The 17,536-nt window shown below is 35.7% G+C and overlaps 1 protein-coding gene across 1 annotated transcript in view; it reads right to left on the bottom strand.

Annotated features, from left to right (window-relative positions):
- LOC134841454 (high affinity cationic amino acid transporter 1-like) overlaps window positions 1-17,222 on the bottom strand; it is a gene marked incomplete in the record, with an annotated part of 19,126 nt that extends 1,904 nt beyond the window's left edge. Inside the window, 11 exon segments of the mRNA XM_063857455.1 lie at window positions 70-251; window positions 2,877-3,052; window positions 3,392-3,494; window positions 3,819-3,958; window positions 6,046-6,268; window positions 9,352-9,505; window positions 11,270-11,373; window positions 15,456-15,614; window positions 15,689-15,817; window positions 16,098-16,333; window positions 17,118-17,222. Coding sequence (XP_063713525.1) covers window positions 70-251; window positions 2,877-3,052; window positions 3,392-3,494; window positions 3,819-3,958; window positions 6,046-6,268; window positions 9,352-9,505; window positions 11,270-11,373; window positions 15,456-15,614; window positions 15,689-15,817; window positions 16,098-16,333; window positions 17,118-17,179 — 1,668 coding nt within the window.
- Window positions 17,223-17,536: the final 314 nt, after the last annotated feature.

Genomic DNA, 17,536 nt, shown 5'->3' with positions numbered 1-17,536 from the left:
ATGATTAAGTGAACTTAATCATTCAAGTGAATTTAAAATAAAATTATAAAGAGCGTCCAGTGATCTGACCTTGAATCTTAGATTGAGTCTTTTCTGAGGAAGCCGAGCCAAAATGCACAGTAGAATGACCTCAACCACACTAGTAACTGACAGCAGAACAATTCCAGTCACGAACGAACTTTCAGATATCTTGTCAGTGTCTAGAAAGTGAGTGACCACACATGTAGCTGCACATATGAACGCACCAGATGCTGAAAAATAACGAGCAAAAACTTCTAGGGAAATATGGTTTTCCTAATAAGTAAGCAATCGCATTTGAGTAATCTTCATACCGAAGTGTTTATCATTTGTGTACTAATCATTGGGTTAGTATCACATATAATGAGGTTTTTGAACAATTAACGAAAATTGAGGTGAAATATTAAGTACCTCTAACCTCAATTGATAAATATTTAAAGCATTGAGTGTTAGTCCGAAAAATATTTTAATAATTTTTGGCACCAAATTACAACCTGGTGCTGCTGTTCAGTCAAGTCTAGGTGGACATTTGTGCCAGCAAGCTGAAGGGATCCAAATATATAAGAAAATTTGGCCGGGTGGGGGATGACAAACAGGAGATTTCACATTAAAAAATTAACGAAACTTTTCATTGGGATTTAATTTGGTTTAAACTTTTTCGATTTAACTTTTTTCGATTATACTTTCAAATTTATTTTTGAGCGAGTAAATCGAGATGCTTTTGATAAATTTAACCCAATTTCAGAAAACTAGATCAATATGAGCTATTTTTGGAAAACTCTTAAAATTTTATTCCATTTTTGAAATCAGAAGTCTTTCATTTTTTTTGCTCCATTTCGCTTTCGTATTTGTAGAGCGCATTCTGCATTTTTGCTTTTTGTTGATCATTTGGCTCAAAAGTTCAATTGGATTTTAGTTGGCTTAAGCCTTTGATTAAAATGCAGTCAACTATTAGCTGATAAAAAATACTGAGAAAAAGAGTTTTTTCGAGCCTTTGGAAAAAAATTTACTATTAAAATCGATGAATAAGACTAACTAAAGTCCTTCAATTTGTTCAAAATTCCAATTCCCATAACTGCCTTATTTGTTAGGTGACAAAATTCATAAACATATTGCAAGGCTTAAGGTTTTTGTGTACACTCAAAAACTCAAAAAAGTCATTTCCTACCTGGTTTCTGGGTAAAAAGGACGTGAGTTTTTTACTACAGAAAAACTAAAAAAAGATCAATTTTTTTTTAAGTTACCATTTTCAATTTTGTGTTTTTCCGTTATTTATATGAATGAATTTGTGGTTGCATATGTGTGTGTGTGCGTGTGTGTGTGTGTGTGTGTGTTTGTGACAGTAAACTAGAGCTCAAAAAAACTGGCACTAATAAAATTTAAATTTCAAAATGTACAAGTTTGTTGAATTTTACCCGCTTAAAGTGAATCAAAATTGAGAGTGAAACTTAACAATGGGCTGGCTGGAATGCAAAAAAGTATAATTTGCAATAAACTAATTCTGTAGAAAACATTTTCAGATGGACCGATTAAACACCATTGATTAAAAATTTCATAAACAGGGGCCGATAAAGGATTTTCTCAAGTAGGTGGGGGAAGGGTCAGGTTTTCAAAAAAAATCGAACCTCCTTTTTCAAAGAAGTAGAAAAAAAGAAAGGTAGTCCGCAGTTTTTAGTTTTAACCACATAAAAGTTTAATTTTCAAACAAAAAAAAACAGGTCTAAGCTACTCATTGATTAAACTTCGTTTGGGACCAATAGCCCTAGTCAATCAAGGAGGGTTATCCTGCAAGATCTTGCAAGAGTGAGATTATCTTGCAAGATCTTGAAAGAGAGCGGATATCTTGCTAGATAACCAACTATGAAATTTTCACAAAACCTTATTCTGGGCTGCAGAAAAAATTATGGAGATCCAATTTGACTACGGTCACAAAGAATTCTAGTGGTCTCAAAAAATTATGGAGATCCAATTTGACTACGGTCACAAAGAAAAGAGTTTAAGCTCGGAAGAAAATGTGTTAAACATTTTTTAAGAACATTCAAACATATTTTGATTTTTCATTTTTCATAATGTAAACTATTTCAGATTGCCGTTATAATTTATTCGTTTTCAATTAAAAATTTTCAAAAACCCATTTTTTTGACTTGATTGGAATTTTTCATCTAGTTTTGCAAATCTAGTCGTTAAATTTCATTTTTTTTAAGTTTTTTTTTTGTGAAAATTTTGATGAATAGAGTCAATTAGCTTGAGATATTTTGTATGTTGTGTTCACATTAATCCGATGAATAATTATGTTTATCTTATTATGTGGTTATTTTTTTCTTTTTAAAGTTGATTTCTTCAAGTGCTTAACTTTTTCCACTTGCTACTGGTAAAAAAAATATTTAATTGTCTTCTTGTGTAACTTTTTTTCACAAAAAAAATCATGTCTTTAAGAATCTTGCTAGAATTAAGGTTATCTTTAACGGAGGTTGTCTTGCAAGATCTTGCAAGAACTTGCAAGAGTCTTGCAAGATCTTTCAAAGAGATGCATCTTCTTTAAAAGAATCTTGCAAGATTCTTGCAAGATCTTGCAAGGTAACCTCCCTTGATCAACTAGGGAAACCTTGTTCATCAATAAACTTGTTAAAAGCTATGCTCAAATTAATGCAACAAGCAAAATTGACATTTTTTATAAGAAACGAGCTCTTAATTTTTTTAAGAACTAGATCAAATAAAAAAAGTTGAAAGAAACCTCATAATTTTTAAAATTACTTTCCACATATTTTTGTTGGTTCTGCGGGATATTTGATGCGTCTTTTGTCAGCTTCTTTCTGAATCATTTTTTAAAAATAGGAAATGATGTTTTGTTTACTCACTGAGAAAGAATGTGAGAGAGACAGCTAGCGCCTCACTCTCCTTGGAAGGCTCAGTGCCCATGGCATCCCCACCCAACGCCATCTTCAGTATCTCACGCCTAGTCTTGTCCCCCACCTTATCTACTTTGATGTGGGATGAGACTGCGTAGGCGGGACAGGGGGCGTCTCTGCGGTACCTATGATAACAACCTTCGTTAAAAAAGCTAAACATTTTTTCTCTTGTTTGAAGAATTAACAGTCTGTTTTTACCAGTTTATAATAAATATCAAAGCGACCGAAAGCGCAAAAAATGCTTTTGATTATGCGAGTCAAAGTTAATCCAAAACTAACCAAAAATTAATCAAAAACGTAAGTTTTTCCGCGCCTTTTTTCGCAAATTTTGATAAAAACGTGTGTATGAAGTAGCTCTTCGTGAAAATGCAACGCCCTTATACCTTACTAAAAATTTCCATTTAAAAAGAAACATTATGAAGAGCTTAACATGCAATTTGTAATTTAGATGGTATATGGCTCACCTGAGTATGAGTACTGACATTGCGACCATAGTGTAGGAAAGAAGAGTGCCTATGGACATCATATCAACCAGGTCCTCCAAGTTCACAATCAACGACAGAACAGCTGCAAAACAATCTGGGTTCATTATTTTTTTTCAAGTATTTTTTCAAGTACAATTGGGACTGAAAAGTGCAATTAAAACACCTTTTTAAATCTTAGTCATAATCATATTGCGATTATTATTACCTATTTTCCTGCCTGAATCATTAATATGGATTATTGAGTCAAATTTAATTAAACGAGCAAGGTGATTTTTATTAAGTTTAAATCAAAGTTAGAACGAGAGAATTTATGTTAACCTTCAAATTGGAATGAAAGTAAGGGTTCCAAAAGTTGAGTACTTAACAAAATTAGTTGAGGGTGCCTGAAATTAATTGATCCATCTACCTGCTAGTAGTCCTGATGTGAATGTGGCGTAAGTGGGGGTCTTGTGGGTGGCGGAGACGGTGGCGAAGAACTTGAACAGGATTCCGTCTGTGGCCATGGAGTAGATGATGCGGGGCATAGGGAACAGACTACCGAACAGACTAAGACAAACATAGAAGCATGATATACATAAATATATAGCGCATATAGGGGGGCAGGGGGGGCGGACACGCCCCCTTCAGGGATTCGACCCCCTGCCGACCCAAAGGGTCCCCCTTTGTACTATCTCGAAATCTACACTTTTGGCTGATTGAACTTGAACTTTTTTAAAGGCGCCCTAGGCGCCAATCTATACTAATTTTGAGCGGGGAGCGCGCGCCAAAAAAACGCAAACTTTTTGATCAAAGTTTTCCAAAAATGGCCTAAAACGCCTTTTTTGGCCTGTTCTTCAAAAATTTGACTACAGCGCAGAAAAATTGGTCAAATTAGGGTCTTTATAGGGTTTTGAGAGAGCTCTGAAAATCAATTTGGTGGATCTAAAAATTTGCAAACTTCTATTTGTGATTAGAAATTAACACAAATCAAGTTGAAATAATCCTTTAGCAAAAATATATGAGTTTTAAAAGTTAAGATCAATTAAGCAAATCAATCAAATCTGATGTCTTGAAATCGTTTAATTTCAAGATTTCAGCATATCTTGATAGAATGGTGCTATGTGTCATCAAATCAACTGGTAGCAAACTGTTTCTATTTGAAAAATTGTAGCATTTGACGATTTTTGAAGAAAATTGAAGTTTTTGTTATTTTGACATGTGCAAACGGGGTGTTCTCATAATTCGGGCTTTTGATCTAGTACTTTTTATAAGTTTCAATGGCACAGAGTCTAGAAATGTTATTGTTCGTTTTCTCAAATCTTCAGAATCTGTTTCGCTGAGTTACTAATATGATCATATCTTTTTTGTACAACCTTGTTCGGAGGATACTTTTTTTGGTATACAAAAATTCGTTCAAGATTTTCTTGGCTGGAACATCCCTTTACAACTAGTCCATATAAATAAGTGACAGTGTACGCAGAGTAAAGTTTGAGGTAGTGCAAATTTTGAGAACATTTTATGTCCTCTGTAAAGTATACCATTAAACCTGGCTAGTTTTTTGCAAACAAAAACCTAAAGATTTTAAAAATTAAGTTTTGAGTCAATAAAAATTCCTAAAAGTTTGTACATAACACAAGGCGTAATTTTGACTCACTTCAAACAAAATTACAGAAAATCATAATTGACAGTTTTGAATGCTTTGCGTTGATCATTCATAAGAGCCATCCCAGTTGTTTCTCTTCAACAGTTTTTCGCACCTTCCAAAAAGGCAACTACTTTGGCTCACTTTACGGCATCAGGAAAAATTCCTCGTCAATGCAATTGATAAAGCAGGATGCTATATCTCTCTGATGACTGGTGCAATTAGTGTAAACAGTTTGTTAGATATACAGAATACATTTTTTCTGGATTAAAAACAGCAGAAAGATTTTCCATAAATAATAGTTAACCAAGACTTTTCAATATGACCAAAAGGCGATTCTAAGTTCCCTTGTCTCTCAAAATTATGAACGAGAGTTTGAAACTCTACTTTGTTGTAACCATTTGGTATACGAAATAAGACACCCAGATGATTCAAAAAATTGATCAAAACAGCCTCGCTGCAAATCCGCATAATGCGACAAAACGTACATTTTGGCCTCGGACCGTTTGCGGTTTTTTCCATTAGCAGATATAGGGGGTTGGGGCTGATATTCCTTTCTTTAGGGACTCGACCCCTTCCGACTTAAAAGGCCTCTTTGTTCGAATTCTCCATTTTTTGGCTGACCGACCCTGAAATTTTTTAGCAACGATAAATACTAAGCATAAGGCGGTATCGCGCGCCAAAAAGGATAATTTTTTAGTCATCTTTTTCCAAAAAGTGCTCATAAATGCTTTTTTGTCTTTTTTTAAAAAAAATTGTCTGCGGCGCAGAAATTTTGGTCGAAATAGGGTCTTTGTAGTGATTTGGGATAACTCAGACAACCAATTTGGTCGACTCAACGAAACGTCGACACAAAACTTTCGTTTTAAAAATCCCTTAGATTAGGGTCGGAACGTTCTGGGATACGTGTACAGTAAGCGGCTATTCTTTTTGATTGCTGTTTTTTTAATTTTAAGTTTTTTAGACTTATGGAAATGGTCCTGATCATAAAAAAGTGTGTTCCATTGATCACCTAGTTGTGAGTGCACAGATGGCGCCGCCGCTGACTACTTTCTCCAACCAGGGCAACCCCCACTCCCTGAATATCTGGGGGATGGGCACATCTGGGTCCAGCTGGTCGTAGGGGAGGGTGATGGTGCATGCCACTGACACTCCCGCGTATGCTATTGTGCAGATGGCTATGCAGAGGATGGTGGCAATGGGAATGGCACGAGTCGGATTCTTCACTTCCTCGCCTTGGAAATTAGACAAAAATTAAAAACAGCGACCAGACAATTGAAAAAGTAGAAATGAACTCATGGAATCTAAAATATCGGCTTTTTTTCTTTTTTCCCCACGTGTAAACTTTTACAAATAAAAGTTTTGTTCACATTGTTTGATTGTTATGAAAAATGACATACATAATGATAAAGCCCAGATTAACATATTTTGTCTTCATAATCAACCTCATAAAACACTCGTAACACTAAAAAATTGAATCTCGTGTGAGGCGGGGGGAAAAGAAAAAAGAGCCAAAATATCTGATTGGAGTTTTTCTTAAAAATTTTGACTGTCAAGTTTCCAAGAAAAAGCCACACAACCTATATAACTGTTATTCACTTTGTTCATTTAACGCTTAGTTTTTTGAACGCCAATTAAATAAAGTAGCAACAGGGGCTGATCTAGGATTTTCTCGAGAGGGTCAGATTTTCGAAATTATTTTGATCTATTTTTTTTATCTATTCCGAGCTCTAAAAAATCCCTACAAAACATTGATAAATATTTTGACTCAATTTTCAGCGCCTTAGACAAATTTTGATTAAAAAACATGCCACAAAAAGCGTTTTTTGGGCGCGCTTCCACCCCAAGGTTAGTATATATTGGCGCGAAAACGCCTATAGAAAAATTTTAGGGTACTTCAGTCAAAAAGTGAGATTTCAAAGTCGTACAAAGGGGGAGGCACCCTTTAGGTCGGCACCCCAAATTCAATCAATAATGTCTACCGGGTTGAGATATATTGTATGTTGTGTTCCAATAAACAGTTATGGTAGTTATTTTCATATTACTTTTTTTAAATTTCGCCTTATTCATTTGTTTGAGATTTTTGATTTCCCGTTGATCGGAGAAAGAAGTTTTTGTTTGATAATTTTGTTGTCTTCAAGCAAAAAAAAACATTTTTTTACCGCAAAAAAAAAAATTTTTTTGTCGGAATCTTGTTTAAAAAATAGTTAAAAGTTAATTATCCTACAAGTTGGTTATCTTGTAAGATCGATCAAAGAGTTGTATTATCTTTTGAAGCATCTTGCATAATCCACTCCTTGATTGACAAGGAAAGATGTGTCAGGAAATTGTAATTTTATGCCTTTCGCACAACTTTGCGCCATCCATTTTTCAAGTCACTACTATTGAATATTCTTGAAAGCTTTTTGAGAGCCCTATTTTCAACGACAGTTGAACCGCGGCGAAACAACAAAATGCTAGAACCTCTTTTTTAATTGTATTTGTTTTTACCGGCCTACATTTTTGGCAATCCTTTCGAATTAACCCTCCAAACCTTCTTATTTATGATTTATCCCAAATAACAATCGACGCATTTGTTCAGGTTTGAACAGAACGAATGAGCAAATAAACTGGAGGTTTAAAGTCTGTTTTTCGTGAACTTTACATTTTTTTGTCATTGGAGAGCGCAATCTACTTAACTTTTAGCAGATGAAACTGCATCGAATTCCAAAAGCGCTTGAAAAAATCTAAATCATATATGCAGTTTTTTTTGTATAAATGCGCTTCTTTAACAAGAGAATTTAAAGAATTTAAGAATTTTTCTGAAAAAAAAAATAAATGCACCATCACGACGTTTATAAAACACAGTTCATTAAAAAAATTTTCATTGTTTTTTCCAACAGTTCTGAACGTGAAAAATCTTCTGGAATCTTTCAAATGTTTAAAAGAAATCAAAGTTCAAGAAAAAAATTGTCCACGGAATGCTTAGGTTGCATAGAAACATGAGAACTACATGTAGAACCCCAGAGCCAACAGTTAGAAAAAGTCACAAAGTAACGAAACAAAAAAAATTTTGCCTTAGTTTTTGAAAACACTTCATTTTCTGAATTTCAAAGAAACAAAAACTTGGTCTTATAGCTCTTTGAAATACCTATTTCGAGAAAACTGAATTAAGCTAAGTTTTTTATTGCGCTTGAAAACTGAAAAACAAAGTGCCTTTTTGAAACTAGATGTCGATCACGTTTTTTGTGATTTTTACGTTTTTGCTGTTCGATAGTGGAATTTGCATCCCTTTCAATAAAAAATGGAGTTAACTTTGAAATTCAAAGATCAAACTTCTAACAGAGGTTGCATTAACATTTGAAAATCTCCTCTAAAATTAAAGAAAAATTAGAGAAACACATGTTACAGAAATGCAAATCAGTACCAATTGAAAGATCGCTCATAGAATTACTACTTCTACAATCATTTTAATTTATCGAGAGAACTTTGTAGTTCAAAATGTTTTAGTTTTTTCCACGCAAAACCATACACCACAAATAAATACCGGAACGAGTGGTTTGAAACATCATATTTAACCCGTTTCAGTTGTCATTCGAATGGCTTCAAAAAATTCGAATTATCGAGAAAACTCCGTTTGATTATTTTGATCATTGGTCTAGATTTGAGCAAATAAAGCAACTGTGCAGGCTTTTTCATGCGTAATTTAAACCGTTTCGAATTTTTTTCCTTTTTACAATATTAGTTTACGCCGCTTACAATAGTTTTTTAAGGCCACTTTTGGGAATAAAAAAATCAAAAAAATTCAGCAAAAAGAATTTAAAATTTTTTTTGAAAAGGTTCTTTGATCTTTTTCTCGTTTTCTAAAAAAATTGTTGTCCAATTTGTTTGTCATACTACGCCACGCATAAATAATTTGTGTTACGCTCTCAGCAATTTGAATAAACTCTTCAAAGCGCGCATAATTTAGTCCAGACCATGAACAATTTGTCAATAATTTTCAAACCCCCAGAACTTTGCAAAAATTAATTAGAAGTAAAATATCTTTTTTTATTTGAACTCAGAAAGTCGATTTCTTCAATAGAGTATAAAAAAAATTCACGAAAAAACTATTATTTCGATCGGCGAAAACTGACTAAATAAAAAAACCACACCGATCATAAATATTCCGATTTCTTCGACACCAATAAACACACCCGACAACATCCATTTGTCATTAATTACTAGCCTATTTAAAACACAATAAGGCATCAGTGAACTTCAACTGCATTTGTAACAGTACGAGCTACTAACATAATTTAACAACCATTAAGCTTTAGTAAATGCTAACTAAACTTACCGGCAGTAGCGATGACATCAAACCCAATGAATGCGTAGAAACAAATGCTAGCTCCTGCCACCACTCCGCTGAACCCAAATGGCATGAACCCTCCGGACCCCACCGCCACTTCAGATGGAGAGAGTTTCCAGTTTTGGAAGCCAATCACGCCAATCTAAACTAGAGGTAAGGTAAAAAAATAAAACAAAAATATTGCTTTTTTTTTTCTCTCTCTCTCTCTCAATCTCTGTCTGCTTTTGACAAGAGGTTTATAAAATTTTTAATGGTAGTTTTTGAGCCATACTTTAAATATGACTGTTCGACGAGATTTTTGGGTAGATGTGGATCACAATTAATTAAAAATCAAAATTTTTGTCCATCAATTTCGGCCAACTTGATTATTTGATGCAAGGGCGAGCGATTATATATGTCAGTACTTCCCAGGTTGAACGAGGTGATAGATAAAGGAAACAAGACTGCTCGTATCAGGGCGAAACCCTGAATGTTCCGACTGCCTTTTAAGGTTTATGGAGCAGTAATAACATTGAAAAATTAAATGTAAGAAAAATTAAAATGAAAATTTTTTTTCTTCTAAAATTTGATATTTTTTATGAAAATCATCCCCCCACACGCCATACAAAGTACAAAAGGATCGATTTTGCTCCTTGTAACAAACCAATAATGGCGAATAATCTTCTTTTAACCAATTTGGAACGATTTCTATGACGGATTAAATCTCCGCTTACGCGTTAATAGCGCGAAATATATCGCACGTTAATTGTCCCAAATTGGCCAAAATGGCAATCTTTAAACCCCCATAACTTTACGAAAAATAATCACAGGTGAAATATCTTTTCAAATTTGAGCTCAGGACAACAATACCTTTCGAATGATATAAAAATTTTCCGTCAAAAATGGCTAGTTAAAAAGTCGAAATTTGTCTGAAGAAAAAAAAAAACCCACCCCGAGAACAAATACTCCGTTACTTTCGTATCGAAAGTCGGAACAACAAGACTGCTCGTATCAGGGCGAAGCCCTTAATGTTCCGACTGCCTTTTAATGTTTATGGAGCAGTAATAACATTAAAAAACTCAATGAAATAAAACAAAATAAAAAAAAAATTCTGAAATTTGAATTTTTTATGAAAATCATCCCGCCAGACGCCATACAAAGTACAAAAGGATAAATTTCGCTCCTAGTAACAAACCAATTATGGCAAATAAGCTTCGTTAAACCAATTTGGAACGATTTCTAAGACGGATTAACTCTCCGCTTACGCGTTAATAGCGCGAAATATATCGCGCGTTAATTGTCCCAAATTGGCCAAAATGGCAATCTTTAAACCCCATAACTTTACGAAAAATGGTCACAGGTGAAATATCTTTTCAAATTTGAGCTCAGGACAACAATACCTTTCGAATGATATTAAAAAAATTCCGTCAGAAATGGCTAGTTAAAAAGTCGAAATTTGTCTGAAGAAAAAAAAACCCACCCCGAGCACAAATAGTCCGTTACTTTCCTATCGAAAGTCGGAACAAAAATTTACGAAGTGTTCACTCGCAGGAAATACTTCTGAGGAAGTTTTCTCAAAATTCAGGAAATGAAAAACGTTGAAAACGGCCCGGGTTGACAAAAATGCTTGTCATACAATTTTCATTAATGAAAAAAATGCTTATCATACTCTTTCATACAATCTCATGGAGCAAAAGTAAGTGTATGAAATTAGCATGATAATCATTTTTGCATACTATGAAACTTCTATCATATATGAAACTGTATGATAAGCATTTTTCTCCTATGGACGTCAACGCGGGGGTCCAAAAAAAATTTTTTTCTCAAAATACTTTGGAAGACCTAGTCACTACTCTATAATCCACAGAAGTGCACAAGAACAAAAATCCTCCTTTTGTAATTCAATATTTATACATGTATGTCTTACTGCGTATAGTCCGAACGAAGTGATGAATGTGATAACGCATATGTTCATTATAGTGAGCACATTGGTAACCATCGTCGACTCCTTCACACCCCACCACAACAACACTGAAATGAACAATGATTTAAATGGCGTGAACAATCATTCATTTTACAGGGAAGTGCAATTAACCAATGGTTCCTTTAATGGCTTTTTCACTCACCCCAGCAAATTGGTGTTTATCACGTTTTCAAAAATACTTGTTTTGTTATTTTTGTTATTTTTGCCCTGCACTATTTGTACCACCGAAAACTTCTTTTAAACTAGCGATGACGTAACACTAGCGATGACTAGATAACACGTAAACAGAACAGCTTATTAATTCATAACAAAATTTCGAATCAATTGAATGAGGATGAAGGAAAACTGTTGCCTCTCAACAATTATCCAAGAGTACGTTTTTTGGGATGTGCGATAAGGGCAAAAACTAAATCGTTAGTAGTTAACCTTGATCGATACGTGATGAAATTGGGAATGGTTTTATAAAAAAATGAATGTCTAAAAAATTGTTAATGTCTAAATTGAATGTCTAAATAATCGGAGTCATATCAACCGACGAAAAAATTCTTTGAGTTCAAAGCTAAATAGTCTATAGTTTTAATTTTGTTTTGGCATTTTTTTGGTTTCAAACTGAAAAATGGTGGGCGTCTGATTCTCGCTGGTGTCTGTTTTTGAGACGGCAATGCAGGGGCGGATTTAGGGGGGGGGCGAGGGGGGCGGACGCCCCTTCCCCTCCCCTCAGGGATTCGACCCCCTGCCGACCCAAAGGGTCCCCCCTTTGATACATTTCAAGAAATCCATTTTTACCTACCGACCCTAAAATTTTTCTGAGGGCGCCTTGGGCGCCAATATTAACTATTTTTTGAGGGGGAGCGCACGCCAAAAAAAAGGTCGTTAAAATTTTTTTAAATTTTTTGAAAATCCGCCCCCCCCCCTCGAGAAAATCCTAGATCCGCCCCTGACTTGGGTAACTGCCCTTGCAGTGAAAGCATCTATTCGACCCAGCTACCTGATTGGTAAATCCTTGTGCCGCAAAAAGATTCTATGTGACTAATATCATCGGTAAGCCGGAAATCGCGATCTGAGTGTCGGGATAATTGCAAAACCACCAGAATGTTACAGTCAGAAATTCCAGCTCATTAGGGCTGTATTTTTATTCTCGTTGTTTAAGAAAATCTTGTAAAAAAATTTGGGACCGAAATCATTTCAATCTCATATTCAATGTAGGCCCCAGCTATTTTTGGCTTGCGTCGGTTTTTGATTTTGATGCTTCGCAGTATTTGTGGTGTTGCATTTTTTTTTGTAATTTTGTGCTAATAGGGCAGGGGCGGATCTAGGATTTTCTCGAGGGGGCGGATTTTCAAAAAAAAATTCGAAAATTTTGACGACCTTTTTTTATTTTTAGGTCGACCAAATTGATTTTTCGAGCTCTCCCAAAGCACTGTTTTGCCCCTATTTTGGCTAAATTTTCGGTCGGCCAAACATGGATTTCTGAAACAGTATCAAAGTGGGGACCCTTTGGGTCGGCAGGGGGTCGAATCCCCGAGGTGAAAGGGGCGTCCGACCCCCCCCCCCCCCCTAAATCCGCCCCTGTAATAGGGTATGTTTCAGATTGCGTCTGATTCCCTTAAGAACCATTAATTTTAGATTATTTTAGGTTCTCAGTGATGATAAAAATCGCTCAGTATGGGTTTGAAAATTCGGTATTGATCATTGCAATTAATTTCGCACCACAGCAAACAACCTCAATTGCTTTAGGATCTTCGCTGGCTCCAGATTTAGAAACACGCTGATCTTGGCTTTTTTTAAGTTCTGACGCGTGTTTGATTCATTTCGAACCTGGTCCAAGTTGGCTTTGGAAAAGTAAATTCGTACAACCAGAAGTTAGATGCAAAGTTCTTGTTGTGCAGACTGTGGATTACCTCTTTAACCACAGCATTGTGATCTGACAATAAAACAATGAAGACTATCAAGATATTGTCGAGAAAACAAAATAGTCCTGGCGAAACTCTTAACGTTTTTACTATGGCCCATCTGAATTCTTTTGGTATGTCTGTGAGGCCATAAAAGCCTGCTTTGAAGCTGTAGATCTCAATGGATCATCTGCAAACGATATTAGAAAGCCTTTTGACTAGATAAACCATCGGTAAATTGACAGAAAGCGTATTTGGAGTCTGATGATGCGAGCCCAAAATCTTCAGGAGGTTTGGAGTTGATGATCAGAGCGCAAGAATCTAACAGTTCACACAATTTGGACAATTGGATATTGAGCGGTCATTGGCTTTGCGTATATTGTCAAACTTTTAATGCCGTCCTTTATTGCTGTCATCATTTTTGGTGCCACAAATTGATCGCTTGTGCACATGTCCAATTTCGTTTTATGTTTTTCTCGTACCAGCTTTCGGGTCTCATTGTTCACTTTCCCCTCGTGGTGGAAAAAAAAACTCTTTTTATTTAAATCGCGGCTATTTAAATTAAGTATCAATTTTATGGTCAACAATCATCGATTTTTAGAGCGCGTTTGTTGTAGCTTTACACTTCTTCTGCAGGAATACTGTCTTTAACGTCTCATCTGGGCTTGCCTCCGGACGACTAAAGAGTTCCCTAAGAATATTTGCAAATCTCTTTTTTGCCATCGGATGTCCGAAATAGTCATTCTGCTATTGTCTTACGTTCTACAGATGCATCCGTTCTACGTTCTCCTATGCATGCGTTCTACAGAGGATTTTTTTCTTTCTTAAACAATATCTCCCACTTTCCGTGGATATTCCTAAAAATAGACGTTTAGATATCCATATGGGCATACTGTTACTTGAATGCTTTTTTTCATTTCGCTCCGTGGGAGCATAATAGGTGGGATTGCATTCTGGCCTCCATCTCGTGGCAGTACACATTTGAGACGACTCTTAGACCTTTGTAGTAGGTTCTGCATTCGCTTCGGTAAGTTATTGAAACACTGCGGGGTTTCTGTCTATAGGGTTTTCGTTTTGATCTGCGTTTTCTGGTATGTGGGATTACTAGTCGGATTTGGAGGTGGGTCGTCATGCACTGTTCTTGACGTAGTCAAGAGTAAATTCGGATAGCAGTTTTCTCTGATTCTGACCGTTAAAAACCTGACCGATCCATGCCTCCCGCTCATAAAGCGGATTCAATGAGGGTTTTGACCAGACTGATGATACGCCCAGTTGATCTCTTCGGTACTCTGATAAAAATGAAACTGTCGGCTGAGCCGTGTGGTACAGCCTAAAGTTTTTTCTCTGAATTCACTAGATAGTTTTTAAAAGGGAACAATTATTTCTTAATACTAATTCGAATCAACAGAAACAGAATGTAGAAAAACTTTAATCTCTCAACAATTATCAAAGATTGCAAAGAATTTAAAATTAAATATCTCATTGACTGATTTAGCCTGGCTTCACGCCCAAAAACTTTGTGTGCTTCTGTTTCAGCAAAGTTTTTGCCGTGAGCTTAAAATTGGAACAATAATGGCATAAATCAAATTACCAGTGTTTCTGATTTTTCTGACATGCTGCACTTCTTTTGAGCTACTTTTCGTTTGACTTCTCGAGTCGAGGTGACCAGCCCAGATTTAAGCAATAATTGAGCGGTTTGAGCGGTTTCGTAGACAATTACGCTCAGAATCATTTTGTAGAAGAGTTTGAAGAGTCTTTGAGCGGTTTTTTGTATGGCTTTTCAAAAGACGTAATGAAATTTTTGGACCATAGAATATTTTAGGTTGATTTGTGCCTTAAATTTTGGTACTACGAAAGCTTAGAAGTTCTGAGTTTTAAAGTGTTGATTGTGTGAGCCGTGCAACAAGTAACTCGGTTAGAAACTTTTGGGAAAAAATTTCAGACAAAATTGCTCAAGATTTGAGCGGTTTGAGCGGTTTTAGAAATAATTTGAGCGGTTTTGAACGTTTTGATCGTTTCTTGCATGGATTTGAGCGATTTTTGGCCAATTTGAGCGATTGGAGCAGAATCGTCTAAAAACCGCTCAAATTCCTCAAATCTTGAGCGGTTTTTGAGCTGAATCTCGACTAGGGTATATCTGCAACAAGCTTATCGCATTGATGTATTCAAAGCTTCCAAGTTTTTCACTCGTTAAAAACTTTTAAAGGCCAAGCAGAAAATCTAAAATACATGCTAACGCGTCAGGAGAAGAATCATTCCGCAAGATATGAAATCAGGGTAGGGCGCCAGAAACCGGTTGTTGAGTGGCATCGCTTCACTCAAAACTTTGCCAACAACTCCGCCCAAAATTGCCCGGTCGAAATACTGACTCAATGCTTTAGCTGTACTTGCACTGCCTGAAACATACCAACTTTTACTACGGTAATTCTTACGAAGTCAGTTGTAATGTTCTTTGCATGTGATGTCATACCAATGACGTATTGCATAATCATGGTCCACCCGAGTATGAAGCCACTGATTTCTCCTATGCTAGTGTAGATGTAAGTGTAGGCAGAGCCTGATTTTGGCACTCGAGATCCGAACTCGGCATAGAAAAAACCTGAAAAAATGTAACACTTGGCTGAACCTGTTGAATTAGAAACCTGTTGAATTAGAATTAACTATGGTTCCATAATCACCAAGTAGTCATACTGCTTTGAATCACGTTTCTACTTTTTAATTGATATGTTTACTTGACAATTTAAATTCTCTTTCTGTTTTGAAAATTGAAAAGGTCAACAAATGACATGGTTTCGACTTGAACACTGGAAAGATAACAAGAAAAAACTTAGCTTATTCGAAAAAGAAAACATTCGTGGAGCAAATGTAATTATAGTTACCAGCAAGTAGCGATGCTACAGCCGCGAATAAAAAAGACAACACAGTTGCGGGTCCAGCGTCCTTATGAGCGACCATACCCGCAATAACATAGATGCCCGCTCCCAAGGTACTCCCGACGCCTAACATGGTCAACTGAAAGGTTGTCAGAGTTCTGTTTAACTGGGAGCTGATCTCGACGTCCAGTTCCATCTCTGGTCTCCTCACCATCTTCATGGATACCTTCCGGATAGAGGCTCTTAAATGAAAACAATTGCGGCTGGTACAGCGACACATCGTAAAAAGTTTTGCCAGGATTCTCCAGAAATTGGTTAACCCTTTAGCTTATATGTTTCCATCAATAAGTATCTGGTTAGTTTCTTTGATTTAAAAAATTCAAAAAAATGCGAATAACTGTGCTCCAATCTTGCATGGTAATTATAACGACAACGATGAGTTATGTATTACATATCATTAATGAACGTTTCTTGAAACAAACCGAAGTGCATGGAAAGTTTCTTCAACAACATCTGGTCTCAATTTTTGCTATTTCAACTTCTCAATCTTTGTTGTTTTTTTTTGTTTGTTTTTTTGTAGCTTTTTTGTTGTTTTTTTTGCAGTTTTTCGCAAAGTCGTTTTTAGAGAGCGTATAAAAGGTTTGAATTCTTATGATTTTTGCAAAATAATTGACAAAACAGAATTAATTTAAGAACCCAAATTCCTTAAGATAAATGAATATAAAACAAAAGCCAGATTAACAGTCTTTTCTTAAAATAAAAGTGAAAGAAATATGATTTAAAACGCTAAAAAAAATAAGCATATTTTAAAATTTTCAACGCCAAAAAAGAACTCACATGGCGCCATATCCTTTTTTTGAGTTCATTACGAAAGTTTTCTCCAAGTACAAAGTCTTCAACTGTCAGGTTAAAATGAATAACAAAAAGCAAACAAACTCATAACTTCTAGCAAACAGCTTCCTTGGTCCAATGTCTTGCCCTCAACTAAGAGTTCGAATGAACTAAAAGTGGCGCGATTTTGTTTACCTGTTCATGCTAGTTCTATTTGAAGTGCCTCGGCTCAGTTGATCCTGATCTGACGCATCCATATTTTAGATGTGTTTCTTTGGGATCCGAGGTCGATTGTTTTGTCCCTGAAAAGTACACCTAAGGAATAAGCGCTTTTTTGGCCAATAGCATGTCAAGTTAAAATAATCACATGGCATTGGCTGAACCTTGTTCGAAAGCACACGCCACTTCTAATCGAGTGTCATGTTTTTCGCTAGAAAAGAGATCGAGAAACAAAAATGATGTTTTGCCCTTAATGATCTGGTTTCACAAAAACTGTCAAGACTCGTGTAAAATGTCTTTTTTTGTGTTTTTTTGTGTTTTTAGCAACGTCCCTGCTTTTTCTTTGGATCCGTTCGGTTCTCTTAATCCGTTCTACAGATTATTTTTTCCAATGT

Source organism: Symsagittifera roscoffensis, chromosome 3, assembly GCF_963678635.1.
Source record: "Symsagittifera roscoffensis chromosome 3, txSymRosc1.1, whole genome shotgun sequence".
NCBI lineage: Eukaryota > Metazoa > Xenacoelomorpha > Acoela > Convolutidae > Symsagittifera > Symsagittifera roscoffensis.
The sequence above is the reverse complement of the archived record's forward strand: the minus strand, read 5'-3'. Positions and strand labels throughout refer to the sequence as shown.